Source organism: Phoenix dactylifera, chromosome 14 (assembly GCF_009389715.1).
Source record: "Phoenix dactylifera cultivar Barhee BC4 chromosome 14, palm_55x_up_171113_PBpolish2nd_filt_p, whole genome shotgun sequence".
Lineage (NCBI taxonomy): Eukaryota > Viridiplantae > Streptophyta > Magnoliopsida > Arecales > Arecaceae > Phoenix > Phoenix dactylifera.
This window is the reverse complement of record NC_052405.1, coordinates 17326870-17337811: the sequence shown is the minus strand read 5'-3', so window position 1 is coordinate 17337811 and position 10942 is coordinate 17326870. Positions and strand designations below refer to the sequence as shown.

The 10942-nt window shown below is 39.0% G+C and overlaps 1 protein-coding gene across 1 annotated transcript; it reads left to right on the top strand.

Moving 5' to 3' along the window:
• The first annotated feature begins 583 nt into the window (after nucleotides 1–583).
• Nucleotides 584–8836, top strand: LOC103709960 (eukaryotic translation initiation factor 4B1). The gene is given in 8 exon segments (XM_039133848.1): nucleotides 584–993; nucleotides 995–1100; nucleotides 1103–1715; nucleotides 1766–1845; nucleotides 1848–2011; nucleotides 2013–2143; nucleotides 7370–7620; nucleotides 7623–8836. Coding segments are annotated over 8 exon segments (1713 nt in total). The 5' UTR covers nucleotides 584–921; the 3' UTR covers nucleotides 7919–8836.
• The last annotated feature ends 2106 nt before the right edge of the window (nucleotides 8837–10942 follow it).

Below are 10942 nucleotides of genomic sequence, written 5' to 3'. Positions count from 1 at the left end.
TTCGGCCACTACTTGAACATAGGGCCTAGGAATGCTTATTGGACCTCTAGTAGCTTTAGTGGTATCAGGTATGACGTATTCCCACGTGGGATTTGAGCCGAAGCCCAGAGGGGTAGCTGGGCCAGGCCCAAGGTTGGGGAGGGTATGAGTAAAATCGGTCGGGGTGCCCAACACACAGCCATTTCTGCCCACATCGAATACTCTCCTGGTGGGGCGGGGGTCCGTGAGGGTTGCTACATGGAGGTGGGCTTGTCCCTTCCTCCCCCCTTTTCTTTTTTTTAGCAAAAAAAAAAAAAAAGCAATGCAGGCTAGTGTTGTTTATATTCTTTAAATATTTTTTAGTGAATTCAATGTTCCTAAAAATACATAAACACTTGGTAAATGACATCCTCAGCATATGCTTTGTCCATCACACTTTCCATTTGCATATGGTTCAGGCCCATTCTCATTGTATGTAATTATGACCCCTCCTAGCTTATATTGTCATTCAGTTAAAGAACAACTAAAATAATTGCCAAAAATGCGATTGCCTTTATTAAATCATAATTATATTAATGTTAAAAAAATAATTAAAACGTAAGGTTTTCCAAAAAATAGATGGACAATCATAACCGTTGATTCTTTTTATCTCACAGATGCTTGACAGATGCCAAACATTATTTTTTTTTTCTAAAATCAAAACATTTAATAGTAAAAAACAAACAAAAGTTAACTTCTGCTCCCCGACCTCGTCCGTCGTGGCGGCCAGCCGATGCAACCAAAGGGAAAGAGCAAGGGAAAAATCCCCGCGCATTTTAGCAGGGCTCCTGCTCCCTATTCCAATTCTCTTTTCTCTTGCGCGCTTCTGTCCTCCTCTCCATCGAACTCCCCACAGACCCTAACCTGATCCCAGATACTCTACCGAGGGAAGGAAAGAAGGCGATGTCCAGACCCTGGGGAGGAATCGGCGCCTGGGCCCTTGATGCCGAGCGCGCCGAGGCCGAGGAGCGCGAGGGGGGCGGAGGCCGAGGCCGCCGCCCGCCCCCCTGCCCTCGCCGCTGGCGAGCCTCCCCAGAGCTTCCCCAGCCTCAAGGAGGCCGCCGCCACCAAGCCCAAGAAGAAGAAGGCCGTCCCCTCTCCCTCTCCGAGCTCACCATCGGCGCCTACGTCGGCCCTGGCGGCGGCCGCCGCCACCCATCCTCCCTCGAGCCCCGCGGCCTCACCCACGACGAGATGCTCCGCCTCCCCACAGACCCCCGCATGCGCTCCGCTGAGGAGCTCGAGCAGTCCCGCCTTGGTGGCGGCTTCCGCTCCTCCGGCTATGGCGCCGGCGGGTTCCTCGGACGGAGGTCCGACGATGGCAGGAGGACCTACGGCGGCGGCTTCGAGGAGGAGCAGCAGAGGGGTCCGCCATCTAGGGTGTCTGACCTCGACCAGCCGTCGAGGGCGGATGAGGTGGACAACTGGGCCGCTAACAAGAAGACATTCACCCCGGTGGCTTCGATGGATTCAGGGCGGCATGATCGGTATAGCTCGCTTGGCAGTGGCAGCTCGTCCAGGGCTGATGAGGTCGATAATTGGTCTCGAGGAAAGTACCCCAGCTTCGGATCGGGATTCAGGGATTCTTCCGGTCCTTCAGATTCCGATCGCTGGGTCAGGGGAGGAGCTGGAGTACCGCTGCCGCGCAATGGGGAGCGCGAAAGACCGAGACTTGTACTGGATCAGCCCAAGGGAGAGACTTCCCGGCGAATCGGGTAAGGCTAGAAGGGATGGTAGGTCAGCGGCTTCATTCAGCAGCGGCAGGGGCGTCGGCAGAACCTGCAAGGAGTCGGCCTAGCCCGTTTGGTGTTGCGAAGCCGAGGGAGGAGGTTTGGCAGAGAAGGGATTGGATTGGAGGAAGTTTGACTCTGAGATGGAGCTCAACAAGACGAGTAGGCCCACTAGCTCTCACTCCAGCAGGCCTTCGAGCGCTAAGTCGAGTAGACCTGGAAGCCCGGGATCCCAAGCAGCAGGAGGAGGAGGAGGAGGAGCTGAAGGGAGCTCCAAAGGCACGGCAGAAGATGAATCCTTTTGGTAACGCCAGGCCGCGAGAAGTTCTGTTAGAGGAGCAGGGGAAGGATTGGAGGAAGCTAGACCTGGAGCTGGAGCATCGCAGGGTTGACAGGTTTTAACTTTCTTTGCTCTTCACATGGTCATATTATGACTGACACTATGTTTCTTAATATTTTCTTTCAGTGGCACATTCCTGTAGTTTTCTGTTGGTAGTGACGGCAACCTAACCTGGATGTCTTCTTGCGTCCATTTCATGATTGACATTGTCTACTTCCTAGTTGAAAGTTATTTGCTAATGCAAAAACATCTTGAAAAGTTCCGAAGTGTTTTTTTTTTTTTGTCATATTTTGTTAAAATCGGTGCTTCAACTGCAGTGTTACAATTCTCCCCTAAATAAAAAATTAATATTAGTTGTTAGAGCGATGGAAGGGCGATGGATTTTCATGAATTTCTTTATCTTTATTTTGTTCTATAAAACATAATGCTTCTTATTTTCTTTTTGTAATTCTAGAGTAAAATCTTTACAGCAAGGAAGTCTAATTAGAAGGTAGTTGCTCTATTTCAGGCAAAGTAGGGTAGGGTTAAGGTATTCAGAGGGGATAACTCATTGATAACTCAGTAGAGAATTAACCACCATTGGCTTTTTATTAGCATGGATATCGTCTTGAAATTCACATTTAAATTCTTGCAATATGCATGTCCTTGCTTTCTCATAGTAACCACTTTTAATTCATTAAGAAAGTCATTTGACCTGATATTATTCTCCTAGTTTGCCATAGTTTGTAGGTAGGGTCCATTGTTCTAAAATTGGTGCCCCTGGAGGCTGCTTGTGTTTGTGTTTGCCATATTATGCCTATAACCCATATGAAGATTCTTTTAGAACTTGGTTCTAATTTTGGTTTAGGTCGATTTGTGTATAATTTAGGTTTCAAAGGCTCTGGTCTGAAGTTTTAATCAAAAAAGTTAAAATAAAGTCAAGAAATAGATGAATTAAGTGGGGAAAAGGAAATCAATTCAAGCTCACATCATATTGTTGTATTAAATTTCCTAGGATCATAATGTGTATCTTGGATAGCTTTAGGTTGAACTTAAATTGCATGGATACTGAATGTAGTAAATATATGATAGGAGTGCACCAATCTATTGTGAATCGATTTCAAATATGACATAATTAAATCGATACTAGCAAGACATGCATAGGTGTAGTCATAATCGTTATTATTATTGCAATCTTGTGGAATTTTTGAAGATCCATCCTTCAAACGAGGATAAAGTTACGAATCAAAAAAGAAGGATAGCTAGTATCCGTCCCAAGGTTCATCGTATCAGTACACCTCATACCGGGCACACTGTACCACCATATTGGTACCGGAGATGAGACTCGGTACGGGAGGTATACCGAGTTTCGGTACACTGAATTGACTTTGTATCTGGCATGCTAACATTGTACTAGCATGGTACCGGGATGGGATCCTATACCGAGACGATGAATCTTGATCCATCGTATCTTTCACTAACCAATAACTAAACAAGTGGAAGGCATTGAGATTTTGTTAAAATAGGAAATCCCATACCACTCCCCAAATAGCAATAAAATCCTATTTGGAAATAGATTGGACAATTTTGGCCGAAATTGCCATTCAACTCAAATTCAAAAGTTGATTGAAACTAAGCAAAACCAAAAATTTTGGTTGGTTTTAAACTATCTCAAGTCAAAACTAATTTGTTTTGGCCAAAACTTCCAATCCTTGTCAATACTTGGTTGATTGCATTTGCTTCCTTAGCAAAGCTTACTTCTTGTGGGTGATGACTGATGACTCGTTGTTTGAGATTTTCTCCTCTCTTTTTGAAGTTCCATCACTTCAATATGTGTATATAATATATATATATTATATGTATGTATGTATGCATGTAAGTATGTATGTATTTTAAAGTTCGGTATGCTCTTGATCAGGTGTTTATATCTTTATCTTCATCATATTGTTTGATCATGTAAATATATATTATATTTGCGCCATAACTTAGTTTTATTCTACTTGTATCCTACAGTTTAATTTGAGATTTGGAAGTTTTTTGGTGAAGGAAGTTACATATTTGGACCTTTATTTAAATGGATTGGAGAATTGGAGATCACTAAAATTTAGAATTGGAAATTTTACGTAGAGAAGATAGCTTGATTTAATCAATTTTGTGATTATCCTTTCTTTTATCGTGAGCTCCTTCTCTGAGCTCAAACTTTTTAATCGCCTCAAAGAAAACTTCAACTTTAAAATGCCTTGATTTTGTACTTGGACAAAATCTGTTTTCTTCAAAAAACATAAACACCAAAAGAAAGATTATTCTAACTTCTAGTGGTTGATTAATTTGGAGATGTTGAGCCTCCTCTGAATAAAAATTATATCTAATTCATAAATGTTCACTCTGCATTATCATACGTAGTCACAACTTGTTGACTATCAACTATGTTCAAATCATTTTTCATTTTTTGTTATTGATTTTAACTCATATAGAGGCTATTTTGATGAAGAAAAGTGGAAGCGCCCATCTTTTTGATCTTATCAACTCCTTAAATTGGGATGACCTGGATAATTGATCTATTGTGAAGAAGCATTTACTTAGGCACCGATGGATTCAAGCAAAATAGGTAGAATAGCTTGCTTAGGAGTGGCAAGGTTCACAATGTTTGTCTCTGTGTAGTAGAAGTTTCGTCCATCTATGCGAGCCATAAATTGGATTTAGGTTGAGGGCACATTTGGTGGTGCTTTAAAAGAAGTCCTTTTGTGACTTATAAAATAAAAAAGGTGTTCTCTAAAAAGGATATGTGTTTGGCGACATTATTTACAAAATGCTTCTTATAGAGAAGTACAAGCAAAAAAGTGGCTTTTATGAGAAGCTAGAAAAACTAGCTTTTGGTTTCTACTTGCAAGTTTGTTCCTTATCTTTCATATGTGATAAGCCCATCCATAAAGTGTAGTTTCATAATATCTGATTACCAAACTCCCAATATACAAAAAAGTGCTTTATGTTTAAGAACTTAAATGAAAACACTTCTTGGGAATGACTATTAAAAAGTAGATGCAACGCTCAACATGCCCTTATTCCTATAAAAAGTTTGGCTTTAAGTAGCTAGAAGTGAGTGTTGGTGCGAGAAAGCAACAATGTCTAAAAAGTGGAAGGATGAAAGCTCCTGTTAAACATCAATACAAATTTATATATTTTAAATTTATAAAAATAATTATTAAAATGAAGGTTACCGGTATGAGTGGCGTACCGACATTTGGTATGTCAAAAAAATTTTGTACCGTATTGTACCGATACCGTGCTAGTATAGCACCGGTACGGGGTCCGACACCAAGACGACAAACTTTGATTAAAATTCTAGATTTTTTTAATATGTAATCCTGGCTTGAAGAAATTTCTCAATGTATTATCTGACATTTTTTTCAACTACTAAAATGTTAATAGGAAAAGATATTTATTCTTATGTTAGGCAAGAGTCAGTCATGACTTAGGAAATATTGCTCGATATAAAATATTTAATAAAACATTAATCATATATATATATATATATATATATATATATAGATTTTATTTGCTATCATTATATTCAAAAATCATCTAGATATATTTTAGATACCATCACATTTGTTTATTTTTCTTTCTTTTTCCCTTACCCTACCATCATCACAATTAATGAAACTAGCTGGATCCCATCACATCAACCTGCTCTCTTGTTTCCCCTTCTCCACCTATCCTAACTTCATACAGGAGAAATCTTTACATGAGGGGTGAGCTCATCCCTGCCGCCTCCCCTCTCTCTCTCTTTACCCCCCTCCCAAGGCCAAAGTAGTTTCCCACACTGCTATTATTTGAACTATAAGTGAATGATCCCTCCACCACATAAACCATGATCGATGGCAGCTGGAGGATGGCTAGCCTTAACCCCACCAATGCTGCAAACCTTCAACACCTCTCCACTCACATCATCATCATCCCCTCTGCCCATCACAAGTTCATGCTACCTACCTTGCCTCTCTCTTCCCTTAGCGCTGACCATTGTACTTGAGTTGTTTACTTTCTTTTTTCTCTTTTATTCTTAAGAGAAAACTCTCTTGTTTATCTCAACAACCTTATCTCTCTTACCTACTTTCTCTTAATTATATTTAGAATTTTATTGTTTGTTTTTGGCAGATCCTTATTTATAATGTTCTCAAGCAAAGTTGTCAAACCAGTATTGGTGCTTGTATCGGCTGGCGACCAATTCGGCTTGGTATAGGATGTCGTGGAAGGATGCTTTTGTGGTCTCATGTTGTTCATACATATCTACAAAATTTGATGGATTTTTTTTAATATTTAGGCCCAAAATGGTTCATGTTTTCAGATGTTGGGCATTGCAGAAGGTATAGGTACATAGGATGATTGTGGTAGAGATTTTTATTCTTGAGGTGGATGTGGGGGTATTGAAGGAGTCACACCAATTGTGAGCAGAATGTCCAACTATAATGAAATAATATGGCCTTGTACACTATAATATGATGGCCTTCCTCTAGGGAGAGGCTTGGGATTTATGTTGAATGCTCAAGAAAGACAGGAAGGTCTAGAATAATATGAATAAAGTTATACAAGAGGAGTTGTAGAATTTAACAGTGCAATGGATTTAGCTATGCATTTAAACTAGTGCTATTAGAAGCACTCATAAAGCTGATCCCTTGTAGCTGGTGAAGGCTAGCTGGTCATATGGTCTATTCTGCATTTACTCTCAAACTTCACAAAGCATAAGCACAATCTCAATTTCAGCTCTGCAAAATTAGTAAGAGCCACTATGCTCAACAGGTCATTTGGACAGGCAGATGTCCGCTTGATTGGCTTTCAACAATAGGTAATCAGCAAGCCAGTCTGTCCTCTCTAAAATATCTACTACTGAAATACTGAGAGCGTGCACCAATTTGAACCTGAGCACACCATAGGATGTTCAGATCAAAACACGCATATTCCAACAATTCACATTACTGATAATAATAAAATAGTTGATAGGAAATAAAGTAAAACCCTGAAGGTTTGTGATACCTGTTGCACTAAATGCTGTACATATGCAATTGATTTGCAGCATGAATCTCTTGGATGTTTGGAACTTGTTCATGCGCATGAGAGAGAGAGAGCTTTTAGTGATTTATGTTAGATATGTCTCTGTTTGTATACATCTTTCCTTGTACGGTTGGAAACAATATTTTATTTATTTATTTTTTTGATGTAATATGGAGGAAGGAACACCTTCCCCTGGTGGAAGATTTTTTTTATCAATATGTGCACTCTATAATTTGAGAACTTGAAATCTCAGACCAGAGACAGCTGAAGAAAAGCTGCTGAAAGAAGAAATCAATCATCTGAAGAAGGAACTGAAAGAAACAGAAGGGAATTTGGGTGGTGATTCTGTGCAAACTTCTGCTGAAGAAATAACCAGTCTACATGATCAGATAATTAGGAGAGAGAAAGACTTGGAGCTACTTATACGTGAATTGGATGATAAGGTTCGGTTTGGACAGAGAGCCACAAGTGATATTAGGCCTGGTTCTGGATCAGGCAGGATTGCTGTGTTTCAGATAGGCAACCTTCACATTCTGGTATATCAGAGGACTCGAGGAGTACAGAGTTCATGGAGAGACCACGATCCCGTGGTGGGAATGGGAGACATGTGGGTCAGGGCCGATGGATGATAAACGCGGATCTGAAGGAATTGGAGAGAGGGGCTTTTTTTGGCAGCAGAGTTATGGGACAGGTACATTCATTCTTTTTCCATGCTGACTTTCTTGTGCTATTCTCATATTTTGAAACTTCTGTTACTGGGCATGGTATCACCTGTTTGATGTTGTGTCATCCTAAGATCTGAATAACCCACCCTTTGTATATTCACTTAAATTTGGATTGAAGCTATCCAACTACACATTTTCCTTTCTGGGTGGTTTAGCAAAAGTTATACTCCATTGAAGGTCATCTTTATTTCAGTGCCCCATTGTTTCTTGCACCTTGATCATTAGAATGCCAGCCACTCTATAATTATTATTGCTTCTAGCTAGTCTGTTTTTCTGGCTGTGAAAGAACTGACCATATGATTAGGCCATCCGTTTCATTTCTGTTTGCAAAGATATGAGTGGGTCCCATGTAAATTATGAAGTTAGGGCATCTAGAGTCTTTGTGGTTGCATTCTGATAAAATTTCAAATTATTAATTCAGAGGACCAACAGGGTATATTGATCATATCTTCACAATGCTACTTAGAAGTTGACTACTATTTTTATGACAATTTTTTGTGAATGGTTGTCGTCGTTCTCACCTTCCTTTTATTTTCGGGTCAAAGTCAAGGAGAGATGGTGAAAAAGCTGTTGCTTTGAATCTTTTTTGTTTTCTTTTTTTTTGACACAAAAAACAAAATAAGCTGTTTGTTTTTTATATTTTCCTTTTGATCCTCCTTTCTTTTTTGTTTTGCTATGTAAGGTGGCAAGAAATCATGTGTAACTGAGTTAACATCTTGTCACGTAATTTATTGCTACCTTTGATGTGGTGTATTTGAATTTTGTTTCCATGTCAAGGCAAGTGGCAGCAGCCTTTGTGACTCTTAGAAGCGTAAGTGTGTTTTCTCTACCTCTATGGTCTAGTTTTATGGTGGTGTCTCCCTGTAAGCCATCCTACTGTTGAGGACGTGCTGTGTGCTTTTAGAAGTTAGAACATTATATCTTTTGATGTCGTTTGCTCATTGAATAAGCATGGGCTTATCAGCTATGAAGTAGAAAACTTAATAGTCTGAATATTCTCTCTTTCATCTCATGTGTGATGATCTTAATTAGTATGAAGTACGAATGGGTGCTAATAGTCCTGATTTGTGCTTGCATGCATGTGCCTGTGGATATGTTTGTATGCATATGCATGTGACGAAGATGATTGATGTTCTAAGACTCCAACTTTGTCAGGAGCTGCAACAGGAAAAAGAAGAGAACAAATCTGAGAACTATTGGGGAATTTGAAAGTAGAAAAGAAACAGGGATAAGTAGAAGACCTTGGGTTACTCATTGGCTCAACAAAGGGAAAAGGTAAAGTGACTTGAAATGGCATCGAAGCCTTATTTAGATATGTTTCCTTCTGTAATGGCTCGAAGTGTGATGGCATCAGATTCGGAGCTAATAATATAGCCGCTAAGCGGCTATCATTATGATAGATTTCAAACATTTTCTAGATAATCATGAAAATTAATTTAGTTTAAGTTTTTGGATTTTTTAGGATATTTAACAAATTTTAAATTCTGAAAAAAGGTCATATATTTATCCTAAAATTGATATACGTTGCCATGCAGCAGATAGTGGTAGAAACTTAATTATGAAGTCAATATTAGAAAATTCAAGTTAGAGCATATTAATTTTTTTTGTGGTATTTTGTGTTTAATCCTATAATCAATCAATATTTGGTGGAAAGAAACAAGCGACAAAGGTAGTATGTGAGATGCAGAGTCATTCTAGAAATGTTGACCCTAAAGATTTGGTTTAGATGATGCAAAATATTTGAGTAAAAAGTTTACTAATCAGTTGCTTAGGTATACTTGAATGTTTGCAGAAAGCTAAGAAGAAGGCTTTTAGTAACTCTCAAATGAAGAATAATTTTCCAAAGCTCTACACAGAGATTCAACTCCAAAAGAATCTTGAAGTAACTCTTAAATCTTCGCATGCAAATATAGCAAATTTTGACTTGGGCTATCTCAAGAATCGGCCCCTAGATTACAAGTCGACCCGAGCATACTAATACAGACTGATACACTTTTACAAGTTAACTTCTGCAGATCACAAATTGACCTCAGAATATGCTTAGAAGAAAACAGAAAGCTGTACAATATATTATATTGGCGAGTCGACCCATAAAGAATACAAGTTGATTCTAGTCATATAAGAGTCGACCCTATAAGCAAACGAGTCGACCCCTAAGTGACCATAAACAAAAGACAGAGAGTTGTAGAATTCATCATATTGGCAAGTCGACCCATGAAGAATATAAGCCGACTCTAGTTTGACAAGAGTCGACCCGAGAAGCAAATGAGTCAACCCCTGAATGACCATTTACAAAAGTCAAAAAGCAATAAAATTCAATTTGTTGCAGAGTCAACCAATGAAAATAACGAGTCGACCCCACAATGGTCACAGGAGAAAGACAAAGCGCAACAAAAACAATAGCTAGTTTGAGTCAACTCTTGAAGATCATGAGTTGACTCCTGAAAATTATGAGTCGATCCATCTGTACCTAACAACAGTAACGACTAGTTTTTCTGTGAATCAAAATGGCTATTTTTGTCTCACAACGGCTCTCTCGACCTATCTAATAGCTAGGAGCATCTTCTAACCATTCCTAAGTAGTACAAATGCACGAGAACACCAAAAGGAAGAAAAGAGATGGAAAATAGAATGAATTAAATAGCCAAGAAAAAGAAGAGAGATTAAAAAAGAAAAATATTCAAGTGTATTTACTAACATCTGAAAGATAACATCTTCTATAACTGAAAGAGTTGGTGAGGTGCATTCAAATTCAATCAAGGCTAACCAACTAATTCAGAAATCCATTTATTTTGTATATATCTTATTTTGAGAAGCTGTAATCCTATTGCTTTATATTTTCTTCATACTTTGTATGACAAGTTTCAAGGTTCAAAACTTGCGAAAAACTTGAATTAGATTGTATTGAGCCTAGAAAAATGCTCGGATATGATTTTAGTTGATTGCCAGTAAAAATCAACTAGATTGATTTTGAGCCTGGCTAAAATAATCGAACTGTAATCTTAAAAAATTATAATAAAAATTTTCAAAAAGGGCGTCTTGGAGAGTGGACGTAAATGTAGGGTTAGCACCGAACCACTATAAATTTATTGTATTTGTAG